Here is a 21684-nt window from a genome sequence, read left to right on the forward strand (position 1 = left end):
AGGCAGGGATAGATTTCTGTACAGTGATCTGTAGCCGAATAATTGCCAATTCTTGGCAGCTTTCGGGCAGAGGGCAGCGAGAAACCAAAAGAAATGTCCCAGAAATAAACCTACTCGAAATTTAAATCTTGCAGCCAATTCCGGGAAAACATCTACATGTTTTTTTTTATTTTTTTGAAATTTTCCTGTTGAAAATCAATTTGGTGCCACTGCAATTGTAGTTGGCGTGTCAGATCACATTACGGTAGTATCCCTTTTAACAGAGAAGGACGCCACATAATAATATCCAGGGTTTTCGTGTTCACTGTATAATAAAAAATATATACCAGGTTGTTGTTGTAGTTCATTTTACGTCGCACAATGGGCGACTATTGGCGACTTTCTGGGAAACATCCCCGAGGATGACCCGAAGACATACCATCACAATTTCGATCCTCTGCAGAGGGCATGCCCCCCCCCCCCGCTTCGGTAGCCCGATGACCTGCACCCAAAGTCGAGCACTTCACGGTGGAACAGTTTAACGAGAGGACCAATACCGCACACCCTCGGTCCCTACGCAGACTGATCCAAGTGGTCACCCACCCGCACACTGACCGCAACCAGTGATGCTTGATTTCGGTTATCTGCTGGGAACCGTGTCTTTACGATCCGTTCATTGTGGGACTTATATATACCAGGAAATAGGAATATTTGGAGTAAAATCCAGGGTAAAAGTGGGATTCGACAAGCTACCTCTTCGCTTAGAATGGAATAAAGCGATTTATTCTTATTTCTGCTCCCTTTCAAGATGTTTACTTAATAGTTTGCTGCGCGCTTTTATTTTACCCCTTATAAAATTTGAATTCCAAGGAAAACTAAAAACGTCATAGAAAACAAGTAAGCTAAAAGCGTAAAAATATTTTCGCACAATCTTTGGAAATTGGTTTTAAACCAATACTTTGTTTTTACCATTTAAATTTGCTATTAGTTTGGATTTTTAAATTAAAGAATTCAATTAAAATAGAAATGCATATTTTTTAATAGTATCCCCTACCTATTTCAGGGTGCACAGTCTTTTTTAAATTCACGGCTACTTGTATTTCTGGTTAACTAATGAAAGTTCACATGCTCGAGTATTTAGGCATGTTGATGACATTTATTGTAATTTTTATATAAATAATATTGTTTTTGACACTAAATTCTTCACATGAGTTGACTTAGTTACATATTTGCATATTATTTGGCTGCCTCTTTTGCTTGATCTGTTGAATGTGCCTTGTGAATGAATAAATTTAACTGAATTGTAATTGCCCTGTTAATGTTAATTTGTGTGGAAGTTCTGCTGTTTGTTCTGTTGAATGTGCCTTTTGAATGAATCGTAACTGGTGTGAAAGCCCTTGTGCCTGTTCTGCTCGATGTTCCTTGTAGATGAATTGTTGAAGATGAATTATTATTACCCCAATGAATTTAATTGCTTGTTTATGCAATTATGCAAACACGTCAATTAAATCCAACGAAATTAGTTTTAAGCGTTTTCAATTTATTATTAAATTTAATATATTATTATTTCGAGTAGCCGTTTTAATTTAAAACGTCATACTTCAAGGGCGCCGGCAGCGGGGTGCACTTGCACCCCCCTGGCTTTTTTTTAAACACTTAAAGAGATACAGAAAAACAATTTGCCAGTGTTTAGACTATTAAAATTTCAGATGCGCTATCACACATGCAATTCTAGGTTGGTTTTTTTTAAAATCACAATTTTTGATTTAAAACTTGTGTTTTCAATCAAAATTATTTCCTGCTTGTATTATGGAACACACTGTAGTAAAACAGTATTACTCTTGTAATAGCAATAAAATCTGCATAAACGTGTAGCTGACTAGAAGCATATTTGCTATACTTTAAATTCCAGAGATTTTAAATTTTCTCTCCCCTTTTTAATTGTGTTTAGTTCTGAAAACTAAAGCTCTTTTGTTATTTGCAGTGATAGGGAGCCAACGGATCGGAGTTCATCAAGCGGTGGCTGTGATCCAGGTCCTGGACTCAAAGCTCTCCTGGTAATATAGGGATGACCGCTAGCACGTTCTATGGGTGTTGTACCTGACCTCTTGCAGCAGCATGCTTCGAACACATCTGATCATCAGTCTTCACCACAGCATAGGCTTCAAGACTCAACAATATCAGATGAGGTATTACTTGTGATTTTTATAACTGTTGTGTTACTAGAATTGTAGTAAGACTTAATTATTGTGAACGAGTTGTTTTTTTTTTTTTTTTTTTTTTTGCACTTTTAGCTTTTTTAAGATTACTGTGTGTGAAACCATCACAATGAAAGCTATCAAAAACCTTAAGAATTGCTTTTATGTATTGGTATAACATAATTATGCACTATTATCTAAAATAACCAGTGTATATAAATAAACTTTAAGTATTGACCATAGTATAATAAACAAAAGTTCTTCTGAAAACTCTTTTTATAAAATTACTGACTAAAATTTATATTTTAACACAGATTTTTTAAATTAAAGTAAGAGTTGATTTTGAACTATAATCTCAATTTAAACATAATTTTTAACTATATTACTATATTTAAGTGTGTATATATTTTAAACTTTAAAATGCATGCATGAGTTAATATTTAATATAATATATATATGGTAACTAATAAAGTTCTTGCTGTCTTTGCTTTGCTATTGAGTGAAAAGTAAATTAGTGTGTAAAGTGGACAAAAATCCTGTCGGTTCAGAGTAGGAATATTAGTTGTTATAAAAGCAGGTACACCATACACTGCTTATCACTAGCTGCATGAAAACTCCGAATATGTCAAGTGTCAGGGGATAGTGCTGTGAATAAGCATACTGTATGGCATTGGTTTCAAAAATTAAGGTCTATTTAGAAGAAATTTGGGTCCATTAACAAACCCTTAACAAAATATTTTAACTTAAAAGTGGACCCTTCACAGATTTGTTTATCTTCATTATTGTTTTGCTAATCGAATGAACCTTTCCCAGGAAGCGGGAGGGGGGGGAAAGACAAATGCAAAGGAACTAAGTATAGACTAAATACCAAATATTTGTGTGTTGCATTTCTAATTTAGTAGCAGCAATAGCTGTTTATTTTTGAAAATTTAATTTGTTTTTATTATTATTTTACAGTGTTGAGCATAATCTTGTATCCATTTACAATTTAAAAACTCATTGTAAAGAATTTTTGCAGTAACAGGACCCTATTTGCACAAATTCACAAAAGCAGGACCCTGGTTGAAAGAATGTGATTTAACGTTTATTTTTTATTCACAAATTACGATTAATTTTTTCACAATTTTACAAAAACGGACCTTTCACAAAATGTCTGGACAGACCCCTGCAAACATCTAGTTGATTTGTTACTTGATACATTTATTGCACTTAAAATATTCTTATTTGTTTTTAAAGCATAATATTTTTTTTTCCTTCTGTTTCCCCATTTCTTTAATGTCACCCCTGCAAAATATTAGTTAGAATTTTTTTTTTCTTTTTTTAATGGCGGGCACTTGGAGCTATTGTCCATTGGCCACAGAAAGTGCCAGAACTGCTAATTCTCTTTTCGTTACCCAGTGGGCTCCTGTGGCGAAGCCACGGCGGTGGAACAGCGTCGCCCACGTCACACTACCACAACCCGTTTATAGGGCGGGTCACATTCACACACAAAGGAGAAAGGACATAGAACACAGATAGAGGGAAAGAAACATCCATGCCTTGCCCGGGATTCGAACCCAGAACCTTTCTGATGCAAGAACAGTTCCCTGCCCCCTACACAGACTGGTCGGCTTAGTTAGAATTAAGAAATTCCTTTTTTCCTATTGTGACTTGTATAGCTAGTTCATTCAATATGTATTTTAAGTAAGATATTCTGGTGACTGAAACATTAATGATTTTTAAAGTTAATTATCAGAAAATATACCCAAATGTGCTATTAATATGTGATTTTTTTTTAAATAAAATATTCGCTTAAATTTTATGTGTTTCTATTTGAGAGAGTTATGCTTTTTAAGTAGGAATTATGATAATTTTTTTTGTTTGTTTTTAGAATTTATAAATAACATATTTTAAATGGAACAACATAATATAATATTCCAGTTTTAAGTCTCATTAAAATTTTTGTGTATGGTTATCTTTTTTAATAGTAATTAGTTAGGTTATTGGAAAGAGAAATTACCAAGTTTTTAGCATTCACTATAACATATGTAACTACATATACATTCATTACATAACTTTTGCTGAAAATATTTAGTTTTTATTTTAACTGAAATGAAAAGTAATATTACTTATGTATAAATTTGACTTTCGCTTTAAATATTCTAAAGAAATCAGTATAATAAAAGTATCTTAATTTTCATTGCAGATATATCAGGAAGTAAGTGTTAAAAAAATTTTTATATGCTATTGCAATTGCACTAAATGTTAAAATAAAATCACCACTTTTTTTAAAATAAGTATTGGCTTTGTTTTTGTGCTAATTTTAAATAATACAGCATAAATTAATATTTATAGTTTCTTGATGCTTGCTTTTTATATTGCTTTATTGTCTGTTTACCTCTTAGTTTAATTTTTCTAATTGAATAACTTTATTCTTTTATGTAACAGTATAGGCAAGCTGTTGGAAAGGCCCCTCCTCAACTACAACACAAACAGCGCTCTTTTCTCACATTTGGGTTTGGTGATGGTACTGGTCCCTTTCCATCTCCAAGGAGAGAGAGCCATGTTAGTGTCAATGTTACACCAACATTGCACGAGTCATCTGATGACACTCCAGAAATAAGAAAGTACGATTCAACTCTGATATTCTATGTGCTGCCTTATGGAGTGAGAATCGAGCACTTTTTTAAAAATATTTTCTCCGTCTCTTTTTTGATACACGATTATTTAGCAAAGTAAATTATGTAAATATTATTCCTGAAACCTAAATTCTGTTACTTATTAGTTCTTATTTTACTCCTCATAATGTGTTCATTTCCTTTTGAAAACAAAATCCTTTTTCTCAAACATCAAAAGTTTATATCCAAATTACCTGATTTAGTTTTAGTGCTAGATTAGTGATAAAATTAGGTGTGAGTTTTTTTAAAAAAACCGTGATACATTTAGAACAAGACTGAATACATTATAGCCCTTTATATTGACTTAAGTTTGTATGTACTTGCATATTTTAACTGCTGGCTTTTTTACAAAGAAAAAGACTATAATTGTTTTAAAAATTTTTGGATGGCATTGTTTTGTATATTTTAAAAACTAGGCTTTTAACCATTGATATTTTTCATATAGATTTTATGAGTTTAACTTCGTTAATAATTTCATTATTATTTTCATTAATAGTTATCAAATTAAATTGTTTTATTTTAAAATATGATTGTTATTTCAACCTTCTTAAATAAATGAGTTCACTTACAACTAAATAATTTCACTTCAAGCAGCGGATCTTGCCTTTTCAAGGTAATTTACCAGGCGATGATCGTTTCTGCTGCTCGCAAAAGAAATCAAAATAAATAAATAAAAAACTATAAAAACATGCCATTTGTTTGAAAGTCCAGCATTCAATAGTGAAATATTTTTTTTAATAATTCTAAAGTCTTTGATGGTGTTTATTTTTAGTGTGAAAAGTAAACAGTAAACCTTACGTTATTAATTTATTAATAAATTATCACTCATTATTATTGCAACACGATGTTTAAATGTTTTATTGTGTATCCTTCTAAGTTTTCTCGTGGGTAACGAACAAGGACATTAAATTTTCAATATGGCATAATAAAATTATAAATTATTTTGTAGAAAAAAATTAATTAGTAATTTGCTGATATTAATTGGAATTAAAGCAGGTTAACATTTATTAAAATAGATTAAAAGCTGGTTTAAACTCATTGCATTGTGTAATTTACTTATTTATTTGTTTGTGCTACTAACTGTGACTTAAGCATTAGGTGGAATTTTTACATTGCTGATAGCAATATTTTATCACACTGTTGGTTGGAATTATCATTTTTTGTATTAATTTCGTTTTGAACTTAATTTTGTAGCTAAAATTTATTTTATTGTTTTTTTAATATAAACTGTTGTTACTTAGGAGTAAATCTACTGATTGGTACAGAGAATGGACTCATGCTTCTTGATCGTAGTGGTCAAGGTAAGGGGTATCAGTTAATATCGAGGAGAAAATTTCGGCAAATGGAAGTCCTAGATGGCCAAAATATTCTTGTCACAGTGTCTGGCGAAAAATGTAGAGTACGCGGATATTACCTCTCTTGGCTGAGGAGCAAAATATTGAGAACTGATGAAGTGAGTATTAGCTAGTGTATTATCAGTTTAACACATATTCAAGTTCAGGATTGTTTTTTATATATTCCTTACAGTTATATTTTAGTTATTAATGAATTATTTTTTATTAGCTTATAGGGAAACTGAAATAGCTTTTAATGCATGTTTTATGATTCAGCTTTTGATTTTAATCAATGTAATTAATTTTTATTTGATTTCATTTATTTTTTATTATTAACGGTAACCAAATATACTTTTAAGCTTATTATGAGTAAATCATTAAATTTCAGATTTCAATATTAAATACAAATTCGTTTTCATCTCTCCCAAACTTTTTTTTTTGCCCTAGTTAGAGAAGAAGTTATAAAAGTTTTAAAAACCCATTTTCTTTTAGGGAGCTGCAGCAAGACTTGTCTTTTAATAATATACAGTGCCGTGCCTGTTACTTAATAAAGCATCATTCGTTCTTAGGAAGTTTGATTGTATTAAGTGGCTAATTTTATTAACTGGTATTCTACATTTAAATAAATAAAAAAGAGTTTCAATATTAAACTTTACAAATACTACAGTGGCTAAATTAATTTCTGTATTTTTGTTTAATTTAAATGTCATATATTATTAAAAAAATAGCTTCAATTTTTTTTTAAAGATTTTGTTATTTTATAAGCAGCATTTTAAAGATTCAGCTCTTTTAAGGCTTGTAAAAGTTTTTATAACTTTTATTATTTCATTGAGAGTTAAATTGGAATTGATGTCAAATTTATCTTTGACATTCAAATCTTGAGAATATAGCTAGTTAACAAATTTAATTAAATGTACCCACTATTTTTATTGTGTCTAAATAAAATAAAAAAAGAGCACAGACTGGTTTTTATTTTACTCGTTTTTTCGATATTTTAGCACCACTTTTTTGTTTGATTTAATAAATGATGAATATTTTTTAAATGTGTTTATCTCATTAAATATTTTAGGAATTTAATTTATTTTTTAGTTTATTTTTTTAAATTTTGCTGCAGCTATTTTCTCAATAGTGAAGGTTAATGAGTCAGTGATTTAAACTGATATTGAATGATAACTGTATTCAATACTTTTTCTTAACTCATCAGCAATTTTTGTTTACATTCCTTTACTCTTCTCTTCCCCGTTTCATTCTTTTTTAAATATAAGTGCAGTTACTGCAGCTAAAAACATGTTTTGTTATTTTCTCTATTGGTAAGTGTGATATTTTAAATATTTGTTTGCCTTATCTTATTGAAATTTTGCATAAATGCTCACTATATGCTGTTTGTCTATAGTATAGAGTTAGGACTAAGTTAATAATTTTTTATTTTACACCTATACTAAATTTGTATTTTTGATTATTTAGATCTATTTAGGTCTAAAAAAAATGTATTTTAGACCATTTTTTCTAGTGGTTGCTATATTAGTGGTAAATTATTTAAAAGTTATTGTTATGCTTAATGAAAAGCCCCAAGTTCATTACAATAGCATTAAAGCCAAAAAAAAAAAAAATTACTAAAATGAGTTTTTTTTATTTAAGTTAATATTTTAAGAAGTTAATTTTTTGCCCATTCTTTTTTTTATAGTTGATGAAAACAATTTACTTAACAAAACTGTGATCATATTTTAGATTGAAAAAAGAAGTGGTTGGATAAATGTAGGAGATCTTCAATGTGCTATCCATTTTAAAATAGGTAAACAAGAATTTAATGCATAAGTGTTATGTTATCTAAATTTTGTATTTATGTCCATAAATTTATGTGTAGTGTTTATGCTTATAATTCAAAAGAAATACTAGATAAATATTTATTTGGCACACGTTAAAGTTAACACTGTATCAAAATTTTATTCAGCTATGCACTGCTTCTTAGTATGAATTAACTTATCACAAATTTTGAAAAAAAGAAGGAAGAAAACTGTTATTTACTATGCTTCGTAGCATACTTGTAGCTCTATTTTCTTCTATTCTCAAGTTTTATGTACATAAAGTCAAACCTTGTTTAATCTTGTTAAGTCTTAAATCTCTATTATGAATTAGAAATGTATCGAATAGTGAAATAGCCAAATATTTGGCCAAAGAAAATTGACCGAATAGCAACACTTTTTTTTTAATTAAAAAACATGAATAAATATTTTTTATATTGGAATAAGTTTAGTCATTATTGAAAAATAATCGAAACTTAGCTGTATAATTGATATGGGGTAAAGGGGAAAAAGTTTTAATAGAAATGTTTAAGTTAGTGAAGATAATTAGATACTAAAATAATTAGAAATATTTAAGATAAAAATAAAAAAAAACTAACTGCTATTGAAAAAAAAAGCTAAAGTTGCAAAGGTGAATAAAAAAGAATATTCTCTTAATTCTTAAAACAAAACTTTAATGTTAAAAATAATATTTTCTGCAAAAAAAATTATGCATAAAACATTAAAAGAGGTAATGTCTATCTGAAACTTTTTAAAGAATGCAGCGCTATTATAAAAACACATATAAAAAACAAAGATTATACACAAAAGCAGAATAGAAAAACTGAAAATTTATCGTAATTTTTGAAAGAAAATTTTAATGCTTAACATTTCAGTTTTCCAAATACTGTATTTTCAAGAAAAGTGAAGATTAAAGTCTAGTATAAACCCTCCTAATTGCCTTGTCATAATAAAAGCGTCTGTAAAACTAGTTTTTTGTAGTAAAAAAAGCTTTTTGTTATATCCCCATTATAAATATGTAAGTTAATATATATTTGATTTCAGATTTATTTATGTGTGAAACATATAATAATAATTGTACTATAATATATGGAGAAGGAGGGGGATCTTTGCAGAAATGTGCACATTTTGAAACCCATCTTTGAAATAGAAAATACAGAAAGCAGTTTAAAAGATACTTATTTTGTTAGATTAAACAAAAAATTATTAATAAGCAAATGTAGTTATACTTTAGTAAAGTGTACAAGCATTCTTGTCCATGTCTCAAATTTAAAAAAAAAATAATTTTTTAAAAATAAAACTTAGGTGATTATTATTTACCCCAGAAACAGAGTGATCGTGATTTATTTTGTAGGAAAAATTCATGTATATATTTACAGTTTTTAGCTGTAACTTCATTCATGATTTTGGCTAAATAAGGATTTCAAAGATTGCGGATTTTGAAATTGTAATTTATAATACTGTATTTTTTATGCTTTTTTTGTAATGAAATCATAAATAGTATTTTTTCTTCCTAATCTTTTTTCTTTTGTGACAATTTTCATGTTCCTCCCCTCTCATTATGCAAGATACAGTTTAATTTTAAGTTAGTTTTTATGACGTCTAATAATATCTCGTTGGTTTATCTTCATAAGATCGAACTGAATTTTTGAGAACATTAAAATTTCATAAATCTATTACCTGAATTTAAAAAAATATATAATTTCTATTATAGTTTCTACATAGTTTCAGTAAGATGCATTCTTTTATGAAATTTGGTACAGAAGGAAAATGACATGATGTTTTGAATATGAATATTTTATATGAATTATTTGCAACTGAAGCACAATAATTGAAATATTTGTGTATTACTTGTTGGGGAACTATTTTAAAAGAAAATTCTTTGGAAACCAAAGCACATATGTGATACGAACTAAGAGATTAGAGGAATAAAGTTCTGAGTGATATGTTATAAATAAATTTAGAAACTGGCTAAAGCATTTTTTATTTTAGAGTTAGTGATTTAAATTACGATATATGCTATTTAGAAAATTAAATTAAATTAAAAATGTTGTATTAATTTTTGTCAATGATTAACCAAGTTATTGTAATAATAGTTTTTTTATGTATTACACAATTTATTTAATATAATATTGTAAATAAGATTAAGGGAATTTATTTGATTAAATAATTTTCAATAGTAACGATCATTCTTACTGAGAAGAGCAGATCAATCAAATTAGCCAGGAATTATAGTAGAATTATCTTCGTTTCCCCCTCTTGTTTTTATTGTTATTATCATTAATAGTGAAAACATAAAACCGGCAAATAAAGTGGTAAAAACTATTTATCATTGATTGAAGTGACGTATTTTCATAAGTTGAAAAGATTTAACAATTCTAAAGATAAAAAATACATTCAAATAGTTATATTCGTAGTTAAATTACATGTCTTTTAGTGCATCAGAAATGATTTAAATTTCTTCTATTTTTACTTAGACTTATAGTAGAACAGTGACAAATTGTTTAAAATTTGTTTTAATATAGATAGGTTAAAAAAACAGCTTGTAAAATTTTTTTGATAGAAATTAAACGTGAAATGCTTAATAAACGTACTAAAATTACAAATATTAATTGTAATGTATTAAATAGTTATTATTATAGGTACTGATAATTATAGCTATTAAAACATTTGTATGTTATTGTAAACTAAGACTTGATTCTTTAAATTTTGCTTTTGCAGAAATTGTTGTGAATGAGGGATTGATATAACAGCAAAAAAGAAAAAGCTGTTTCTATTATTTTTTCCATTCATTAATTTTTTTTAACATAAATGTACCTATAGACATTGAAATATTATTTATTGAGATTCTGCATTGATAAAGTTCAAAACAAAAAGATTGACAAAGTGTTACATGGTGCTAATGAATGCTTGAAGGTGCATAAGTTATAATAACATAGGATATGCTGATAATTTATTATAGAAAACGGTATATGAAATGCTATTTGTTCAATTTTTATGCTGAATCTAATAAAACCACTGAAAAAGGTTTTCTGCACTTTTAAAGTTATACAAAAGCACAAGAGTTCCTCTCTGGTGGTCCTTGTACTATCCCTAAATACGATAGTCAAAAAAGTAGTGAACGGTGTTTAAGAAAAACAGTGGGAGTATTCTTTCATTCCCGTCACCATTTTTTTACGAACAGAGGCTACCTCTTACAATTTCCTCCCCCAGTCGCAGAAAGATACACCAACAGACCTAGATGTCTTGTCGATCCCTCTCCCTTCTTCCTCTCTTCCATATCCCCAAAGTTAGCAGGGCTAAACAATGTCCATGAAATTCATGACCCGGAGGAAGTCGACCACCAAAAGTGGTTTATTCAGAATGTCCCCTTAGTCCAGACCAAGACTGTCCAGGATATGATGGAGAGAAGTCTGCATGTTGTGGCATGTCGATCCCTCTTGAAAAGGTTAATAAATAAGTATGATATGATAAGCAGTTAATGTTGTAATAAACAATACACAAAAATCATAAGGAAGTTTGGAATTGAAGTAGCTCCCTGATTAAATGTTTTCATGATTTGTATTTCATTGCAATTATGTTAAATAATCTGAAATGTTTGCTAGTGTGCATGTATACATAGAGAATAATGAATGTCAGTTATATATACTTTTTAAAATTCTGGTTTTAATATATGAAGTTCCTATGTTTAATCCCTGTATTCTTGGGTTATTTAAGGTTATGTCAAACTTTGTAAAATATAATTAAAATCTGTTTTATAATAAAAAATTGCATTCATAATTTTTTTTAATTGTCTTTAAAAGACTTAAAATACTAACATTAAACACTAAATTTTAAAGCATTCTGCTGCAGTGGTAACAAAAAACTTTTTTTATCAGGAAATTGAAACTAATTTGGAATACATGTGATTTTTCACATGAAATATATATTAAAATTAACTAATTTTGGTTTTTTAAATATGTGTGACAATTAAAAAGAATTGTTAGTATCATTGAAACATTTATTGGGGCCTAAATTAGAAAGGCATTTATGCAAGTATTTTTTTAATTATTATTATTTAATTTTCTTTATACTTGCTGCATCTTACACATTTGTATTGTATTATTATTTTATATTATTTATTTTTTGCCGATGGGCCTTTTTTTACACAATATTTTTTCTGCTAGATTATGCAGAATCTTTTTTTTTTATGTGTATCATTTTTTATAGATATAATTAGTTGTTTCGTAATTTTATGTCAGTATTTCTTTTTTTTAAGTACCCTTTTATATATATATATATCTGCTCCTTTGTTTAGTTTATTTTAATCATTGTCCAAAACATTTCAAAAGTTTTTAATATTCATGTTTATATTTCTTTTAGTCTCAGGACTCCATTACACCTCACACTATAGTCACTCTTCCTAATTCCAAAGGCTTGCAACTCCTTCTTTGTTATGATAGTGAGTATAATTTCAATGCTTAAAATTTATAACTGAACATAAATTGTTTTACATTTGATTCCAGTTATTTCTGCTCATTTTAAGAATTTATCAAATTAAAAAGTATTTTCTAACTATATAAACTGTAATTTATTGTTAGAGATTTAAAATTACTGATTATAGTTTTATTGTAATTATTGCTAATCATATGTTGCATTATCAGTTTAAAAATGTACCCAAACAACTAGTTCTCCATTATTAAGAAGACTTTCTGTTTTCTATAATATTTGTGTATGTTAATTTGGTTAAAAATGATAGTTTTCTTAATTTTAATAATTTTTCACACAATGCGACAAAATGTGCTATGTCGAGCAGATACTAAAAAGTAACTGAATATTTAATATGTGTTTGAGTTTAATCTGTGCATTTTACATCACACATATAAAAATTTAGTATTTCTTTCAAATATTTCAGTTTACATTAAATTGTTCTGTGGAATCTTCATTATTATAAAATCAGAACTTTTTGAGATTTGCAGTTTCATTCCTTTGAATGTATTGAACCTGCTGTCAGCACAGTTTCAACTGAAGCTGAAGAAATGCAAGGCACTGCATTCCTTTAGGAAAACTTGGGAAAGATCCCACCATTAAATTCTGTATGCATGCCACATTTGTTGTATTTCAGACAACCTGTATAGAATAAGTTGTTTGTGATGAATTATGAAAGATTTTATTTTTTTTTAGCAATGTTATATATATATATATACATATTGAGCCATTAATATTAACATTAAATGTACTTATACAAATATACTTCTTAAAAATATATGTAAATGTACTTATTCTTGTTTATAAAGTGACAATTTTTATGTTCAGACTATTTTTTAAAAAAGGTCAATTTTTATTAAAAGATGATTATTAACATACTCTTTCTTAAATATTTAATTAAAATAATAAATTTCATAAAAAATTAAATGAACTGATAAAATTGTTAAAAGATAATAAATTGATAAAACTGATAAAAAGATTAAATTGTTGTTGAGCTGTTTGTTTTGGATACAGCTAAAAAACATATATAAGAAAATGAACATAGTTTGATCTATATGTTTTACAAAATTGGATATAGCTCAAAATAAGTGTTAAAAGTTTTACAAATGGGTGTTTAAAAAAGTAAATAAAGCTTAAAGTGTATATTTATAAGAATTGTCTCAGCACAATGATTCTTTTGCTTCTATGCTAATGCTTTAAGTTTCCATCATATTTTTGTATTATAGGCACATGTCCTATCACTGCACTAGGAATAATCCTTATGGATTAAGATTTTGGACTGCTAGGTTAAGTTGACTAGGATCGTTTGAAAAGTTGCAATTGTAACTTTGCAGTTGATCTCAGATGATGAGTTAAAAAATAAAAACAAATATATTCTTCGAAAACCTTTTAATTTCTCGAAGCTAAAAGTCTGAGGTTCAGAAAATTACTTAACTATTTTCAGAATTTGTAAAAGTCTGTTGAAGAACTACTTATAATTATAATTACATATGCAGAGATTTATGCATTATGAAATTATTTTAGTTCTAGGTAATTCTTTTGAAAAATAATTATAACAGTAGTATAAAAATCTGAATTAAATGCTTGTTTTCTTCGACACTCACATTAAGTTGTTTAAATGCCTATCTTCCTTGAAATATTTTGTCCATTTTTTTTTAAATATCCATTTCGAGCTTTATTTTCTTTGCTAGAAAAATACAACCTGACTGTTGATCACGAAAATTAAGATTTCTCAAGATCCTTCTCTTTATTTCTATTTAAGAATTACAACTTTGTTAAGAGTCGAACAGAAAAAAAGCTTTCTTTTTCAAACATCCTTAAAAATGTTAGTAGTTTATAATTAAACATCTTCTTTGCTTTCTAGCAATAAAAACATGCAAATGCAAAGTATTACATAAATTAGTTTGATTCTTAAATGTTTTAAGATGTTTAAAAAATTGTTTGCAGCATAACAGTTGGAATGGAAAATTTACTCAGAACGTTCAAGAAGGTGTTGATAGTTTTTAATGTTTGACAAATTTTTTTAAATAATTATATTTTAAAGTGGTATTAACTATATTTAGTAATTGTCATGAGATCAGTGCTTGTTCTCACTTTAACGTTTTTGTTATATTTAAAGAACTCAACATACTTATCTTTTAAAACTTAAGGCATCTCCATTTTTTTTTAAAATTTGCTATGCATTTTTCTTTCTCTTATCTTTTACTGTATTTTGAAATAACTTTTAAGATAATGATTTTTAGTAGAATTTTTTCCATCCTATTTTTTGAATAGTTCTGTTTAGGTACTGAAATTATTTATTATGAGTTAAAATAAATTGTTTATTTTTATTTCTAGATGAAGGAGTTTGTGTAAATTCTTGTGGGAAAGTTAATAAAAATGTTGTTCTTCAGTGGGGAGAGATGCCAACATCTGTAGGTAAGAAATATTTTTTTCTTTTTGATTTTACCTTCATTTATCTATTCTGTTTGAAATAACTATCAAGTTTGAAATGTATAACATAATATTTATTCGTTTATTTACAATACATATTATTATTGTAAATTAAAAGAATAATGGATTTAAATGTAACATTTTATTCAGTTATGATAGGAACAGTTACATATTATCCTGTATAATTATATTTCCAAATTTCAATCTTGAAAGCTATTTTAAAAATATTCTTTCAATTGTATTGTATTATCTGCAGAACAGTTTTAGCAGTGGGAAGTTAATGGCTATTTTATAAAGGTGAAAACATTGTAATAAAACTTGAACTGTTCTTGAGTTTTATGTTAATGTTTTAGGCAATTGTAAACAAATAATCTATTTAAATAATTTGATTTCTGCACAAATGCCAAAGTTATTAAGAAAAACATATTAATGATTTATTAAGAGGAGGATTAAATGAATTCTTAATCAATTGAAGGAAATATTTTTCCATGATAATACAGACGAAAAAGGAATGAAGCTATTATAATCAAAGATATGCTTGCTTTTTATTTAGATTATGCTTTTACAATGTTCTAAACTACCAAACAAGAGTAGTAGCTACAGTTTCTGAGTGTAAAGTTTAAAAAATTGCTTTTTATTAGATTATGCTTAAAATACGCAGCTCCTCAGAGCTTCAACTAAATTTAGTTGAAAAGTTTACAGATCAAGTCAATTGAGCATCTGTAGTCTTTTTTTATCATTAATGAGATCCTTACTGGATGAATTTTTTATTTTTTTACTATTCATATTAAGTATGGTCATTTACATAAAAGTTAGTTAAATGAACACAACATGACATCTCTTTTACTAATAGTTTTTGCATTTAGCATTATGGAATGATAAAACATACACATATATTATGAAGATTTTGAAGCATTTTTAAAAAAAATTGGCATCTTTAACTGAGTTAAAGCTAAATATTTGAAGGAATTTATTTACAATAAATAAACCTTTAAAATAATAATTAATTGCAGATTTTTGTTCTTAAAAATTATGTTATTGATTGTTAGTATGGCCTGTTTTTACTTGAAATAGGACTTAATTAAACATGACATTATAAGAAAACTACTCTCATGCATAACTCTAATTCAACTTTTTGTTTTAATTCCTGTATAAATGAAAAATTTTATTAATAGAAAAGAAAGAATATTTTTGGGCATAACTGAATATTTAGCAAACTTGGCCCACAACTAAATAATAAAAAAAAATTGATTAGGCGCAACGGTGAATTAATGAATCTACATTAGTATTGAAATAAAAAGTTAGTCGTTACATTGATCAATGAGAAAAGAGTAAAATATTTTATATTCGCCATTATAAAAATTAACTAATTGATTTAATTTAATTATAATTTGATTAAGAATGAGTAAAAAAAAACAAGTTTAAGAAATTAAAGAAATTTTAAAAGTTATGAAATATGTGATGCCCATTGTGGCCTCACAACACTATCTTGCTCTAGTGAGTTATCCTGACTTAGAATGAGAGAAAAATTTGAATATTTTAAAAGTTATTCAGCTTTTTTAAAACTTAGTGAGATTTTTATGAATGAAAATTATTTAAATCAAAGACTTATTCTTAGCCCAGATAATGTAGCATTGTTCAAATATTAAAATATAAAACCGTTTTCACAAAAATGTGTCTTTACTTCTTATTGATGTTTTACATCGTTTTCAGAACTAGCATGGATAATAATATTGGCTAAAGATAGGTCAAACATGACCGGGACTCCCATGGGCCTATTACAATTATTTTATAAAATTCTACTTTTAAGTGAAACTTTTCTATGTTTCCATTCTCATTCAATGTTTTTGATCACAAAATCTAATTTTTGATGTAGCAAAAATAAAAAATAAAAAAAAACTAAGTTTTCTGATAAAAAATCGCATGGTATAAATAAAATATGAGATAAATTTCCATTGAAATTTACCTAGTATACCTGGAAAAGTCAGGGAATTTTTTATGAAATTCACTGGGAACTAGGATGTCTTAACAGTTGTTGCAAACTCACAGCAGTTATAAAAATAGCTTGTTGTTCAGAAAAAAAAGAGCTTTATTTCATTTGACGACAGAGTCTTTTAAAAATACCCTAAAACTTAATCAGGGCTGATTGTGCTCCGGAAAAAATCCGGATTTCCGGATATTTCTCTAACCGTGATTTGGAAGTTTCAGGAGAACGAAGGTTCGGATGTTTCAAAAAGTCATTGATCACAAAAGTTTTTGGAAATCAAATTTTCAAAGGTGGAACTTAAAAACACAGTTTACTTTATTTGTTTGTAAGGAGAGCTACTTTATAAGCTTATATTCAAGATTAATATTCATTTTTTATCAGTAAATAGTTATTATAATCATAAACTCAAGAAAGAAAGACATATTTGTAAATTTCAATTACTTCTCTAAGTCATCATAGGTATGTGTAAAATTTTAAATATATTTTATGTGAACTAAATTAAGTATAACTTTAGTAAACTAAGTACAAAAACACCTTGTTTAAATTTTTTTCTAATGTTTCGAAATAAACTTTCTTTTTTTTTTAACTCGAGAAATTTTCCGGAATTTTGACTTGGGCTCACAATTACCCCTGTGGTCAATGACTATTTAAGATGAATACAAAAAATTACTTATCCCTGATGGTTACAAATTATTGTAGCGATTTTAAAAAATGAAATGATACAAAATGCAAAGGTATTAAAAATACTTAAGTACATTTTTAATGAATTTCCATTTAACATTAAATAAAATATTAAAATTCAAAATTATTACACAAAAAACGGCCAAAATTTTAGCATCTAAAATTGTGTATACAATTCAATGTACTAAATTTAAATTAAGATTGTAAAATAAATAAAAATTACATTGTATTATTCTATTTTCATTTCTGTCATTAGGAATCTCAAGCTGTCTTTACAATTCTTATACATATTTTAAGATGTATGCGCTTAAGATGTATTTTCATATGTTTACAAGTTTTAAGATGAATGGTAATAGTATAGTTTAAGATGTATGGACATTTTTTTTTATTTTACCCTGCAGCATAGCTGCCAACTTTACTGGATCTATCAGCAGACTACTGGATTTTGCCATTTTCTTCTGGCCTTTCTCCTGATTTTTGTACATTTTAGATCTATAATTGAGTTTTCAAAAAATCGCCCATTAAAATAGAGATTTTACTCAATTTATTGCTGGGTTGAATATTTTAAAAAGTATTACTAATACATAATGAAATGGACCTCGCAGGAATCAGTTTAAGGCTTTTCTTTTTCTTTGCTCTAAAAATTTGTTTATTTTTTTCAGAACTCCCTTTTTAAATTAAATCTTTTAACTATCAATAATTATTTACTTGTCTACTACTATTTAAAATTTTGAGTTAACATAAAAAAATTTCAAATTCATTTAATGCCAATCATAAAGAAAAAATATTGCAGACCATTTATAGACATTATGGTTATAAAGTTTTTGTATTTTGATGACAATAAAAATCCCTAAAATTCTCTATATGTAAAATATTTAGTATATTATGCAGCAGTTACCGTGAAATTTATAATATTTCTTATCCATCTTGATTGCTGTTCTGCAGGAAACAAAATATTGTTACTGTTGTAAAAACTTTTATATATTGTGTACAAAGACTTATCTAATATAAACTAATCAAGAACAAAAATTTTCAATAATGTTAAAATCAACTCATAAAGGGTCAGGATGGTAATGGCAGCAATAAAAATAGTTCAACTTACTTTATTCAATATACCTAAGCAGGATTGCTAAATATTTCCATACAAATATTCTTTTTTCATTCTAAATCGCTACTGAGAATAAGTGTTATGAGTTACTAGTGGCCATGAAACTGTTGAAAAGGCTAGGAAGTCAAATTCAGTGCAAAAATATTTTTAAAATGCAGTGAAACATAAGGAAAAGACTTAAAATTTTTAATATTTGTGGTAATCATAGTTTTTTTTTTTCCTTCATGATCAATTTTTATTTAAAGAATGGATAGAGCATGAAAGACCTTTTAGTATTTATATTTATCCTGATTAAAGGAAGGTAGCATGTAGCTCTGTAAAGTGCATGCAAATGACGAATAAATACAAACAGAAATTAGATGAAAATACTTCCTTCTGTGTCTTCTGTTAACAGGACATTAAATAGCACAATTCCAGAAAAGCCGTTCCCAATTTTTTTTTTTTTTTTTTTTTTTTGGCTATGAAGCCTTAAATGATTAAATAGTCCGGTAATAATTATGGTAAAAAACTTTTTTTTTATTTTGAACTTTTAATATTTAAAAAGAGAAATACATTTTTTTCATCGTTTTATATTTAATAATCTTAATTTAGGTTTTACTCGTATGTTTAACAGTTGAATATACACTGTCTTAGAGATGAATCTTGTCTAATTGAAGATTTGTTTTTATATTGCTATTAAAAACTGTTTTTAAGTGTTGAAAATAGTTATTAGGGAAACATATTTCTTTATTAAAAAAAATTCTGTTATTTTATTTTGATTTGAAAAGCGCAATGTTAAATACTATTGCAAATTCTTATAAATGCATGTTTTTTTTCATACTTTTATAAAATTGTTGTTAGAAAAATTATATATTTTTTTAAAAATTTTCATTTCCCATTTTTTGGCATATTACTTTAAATATAATTACGGATTTCAAAAACTGTTCAAAAAGTCTCAACTGTCAGAACTCTTTCACGGAACCCCTAACATCATTTGGAAACCATTGTTCTAGAGTGTGATCCATATATATATATTTGAATTTGCAAACTATTTTTAATGTATTTTAAGATATTTTAATGAGAACTCCAGCCAACTGAATCCATGAATTGTATCATTAAGAATGAGCCATAATTACGTTATTAAATAATATTAATTAATTAAAATAACTTTCATCTTGAATCGAAACAAAGATATCTCACTTGTACAATAGCCATCCTTGTACATGAAAATATTCATTTTTATTTTATTTTATTTATTTCAAATGATTGACTGTGAACAATTTTGGTTATGGATAACTTGAGCTGAGATCCTAAAGTATTTGTACTCAGTTAAAACTTTTCATAGTACTGCCCTGATATCTTGTGTCCGGTCATTCTAGACTAGCTCTCTGTCAATTTACATAAAGGAAAGTCTGGCATTTCAATATTGAACAAAATTAGTCATGAAATGTCATGATTTTAACTATTTAAAAGAAAAAAATCATGGAAAGTTCATAGATTTAGGTGGCCAAAAAATCATATTTTTTAAAACGGAATCCCCCTTCCCCAATTTCACAGATTTCCTATGCTCCAAATATCTGAATTAGTAACAAAATCCCCACTCACAGTCAGGTTTCAATAAGATATAAAATGTTTTTTTTTTCCTTTCCTGTTCTTTATTAAATTATGGTGTTCTTTCAAAAAATGAAAGAAAGAACAACATTTCTAGAAGGAATTATCTTTTAAACTCCAGTGATTCAGAAAGGCTTAAGGATTTTGAACTATAATTTCTTTTTAATAAAAAATAATTAGGAAAGAATAAAATTATTACTTGAGAGTGGTTATAAATGAAATATTTTTCGACTCTTGCGCAGTGATACTGAGATTTTTTGGTTTAGGTATTGTTACAGAAATCTACCTATTAAAATTTTTTAAATGATTTAAGTCTTAAAGAAATATTCAATGCTAATAGTTTTAAATTTAGTGTTTTCAATGTAAAGTTTAACTTTTTCTCTCTTATAATTTTAGCTTCGTCTGGGCTGCTGGATAATGCAAATGGAAAATGACATTCTGGTAGAATACGAGGGCCCGTAAGTTCAATCCTGACAGAAAACAAAACAACTGATGTGTATATGCTGTTAGATTCTCTTCAAATCTGCCGGAGCTGAAAGTCCTCTTGTTGTTGTGCAGAAGTTTGAAGAAAGGCATATCTCTGTGTGATTCATCCCTGCTGTGTGTTTGTGTGGTTGCTGACAATTTTATAAAATCTTTCAATAAAGCAGATTCATCAGTTTATTGTTCTGATATATAGTTGCACATAAACAAAAAATTGCAATTGAAGGGAAGAGAACTGCATGAAATAAATTACTGTAAAGTTTTGGAATTCTTTTTATTAGAAAATACAGTCGAACCTCGCTATAGTGAACCGTCTGCGGACTCAGTAATGTGTCCACTATAACCGATGGTTCACTATATCCAAATTTTTTGAAGAATATTTTTTGCATAAGACAGTTGAATGATTGAAAATTGGCTTTGCAATTTTGCATAAGTTGTTTAAAAAATTATTAACTAATTAACAGATAATAAAGCAAAAATTGATGGAAAAAGTAATTACGTCGCTAAATATTAGTTTTATTTTCACTTTTTATGAAAAAAATTTGTGATTTTTGATTGAACACAATTTGATTTTAAATTGAGTTCATCAATTTTCTTATCTACAATGTGCAAAGAATGCAAGATTTTTACATTTTGAACAAGATTTCGAACCATCTTAACAAAGCATCTTCTACGTTTTCTCTTTCAGCTCCACGCAGTGTTTTCGATGAAACCATGTTTTTGTCGTATGCCGCAAGAATTGCACTTCGATTTTTCCAAATGTTTAAAGCTGTAGATTTTGAAAAGGAAAATTCCTTACACAGTGTCGATTGATTGGTTCCATCATCAATACGCTTTACAATTTTAACTTTGTCCTCTATCGAAAATGCTTTTCTCTTTAGAGAATTTGCCATTTTCACTGCTTTTGAAATAAAAATCTTGTCTCAAATAGATAATGTAAGAATATGAAGAGAGCAGCTGTAGAA

At 27.3% G+C, this 21684-nt stretch overlaps 1 protein-coding gene across 4 annotated transcripts; it reads left to right on the forward strand.

Annotated features, from left to right (window-relative positions):
* The first annotated feature begins 936 nt into the window (after nt 1-936).
* LOC147816779 (serine/threonine-protein kinase mig-15-like) lies at nt 937-20980 on the forward strand. 4 transcript variants are annotated; one of them, XR_015429113.1, is made up of 7 exons: nt 937-1120; nt 1964-2168; nt 4605-4823; nt 6076-6287; nt 7897-7960; nt 12333-12411; nt 20633-20980. XR_015429113.1 is itself a non-coding variant. In XM_087151172.1 (5 exons), the coding sequence occupies exons 2-4, from the start codon at nt 6111-6113 to the stop codon at nt 12374-12376; spliced, it is 285 nt and encodes a 94-aa protein (XP_087007298.1). In that variant the 5' UTR covers nt 4681-4900; nt 6076-6110; the 3' UTR covers nt 12377-12411; nt 14775-14825. The 4 variants fall into 4 exon arrangements, 2 of the variants coding, with proteins under 2 accessions (XP_087007298.1, XP_087007300.1); XR_015429111.1 differs by having other exon boundaries at nt 939-1120; nt 4605-4783; XM_087151172.1 differs by lacking the exons at nt 937-1120; nt 1964-2168; nt 20633-20980 and adding an exon at nt 14775-14825 and having other exon boundaries at nt 4681-4900.
* Nucleotides 20981-21684: the final 704 nt, after the last annotated feature.

Source organism: Parasteatoda tepidariorum, chromosome 1, assembly GCF_982258835.1.
Source record: "Parasteatoda tepidariorum strain Cologne lab strain chromosome 1, Ptep-v5.0, whole genome shotgun sequence".
NCBI classification, from domain to species: domain Eukaryota; kingdom Metazoa; phylum Arthropoda; class Arachnida; order Araneae; family Theridiidae; genus Parasteatoda; species Parasteatoda tepidariorum.

Coding starts and splice junctions, on each gene's coding strand:
- LOC147816779 (XM_087151172.1), top strand. CDS start 6,111: ATGCTTCTTGATCGTAGTGGTCAAGGTAAGGGGTATCAGTTAATATCG. Junction 6,288..7,896: donor AAATATTGAGAACTGATGAA/GTGAGTATTAGC, acceptor ATCATATTTTAG/ATTGAAAAAAGAAGTGGTTG. Junction 7,961..12,332: donor TGCTATCCATTTTAAAATAG/GTAAACAAGAAT, acceptor TATTTCTTTTAG/TCTCAGGACTCCATTACACC.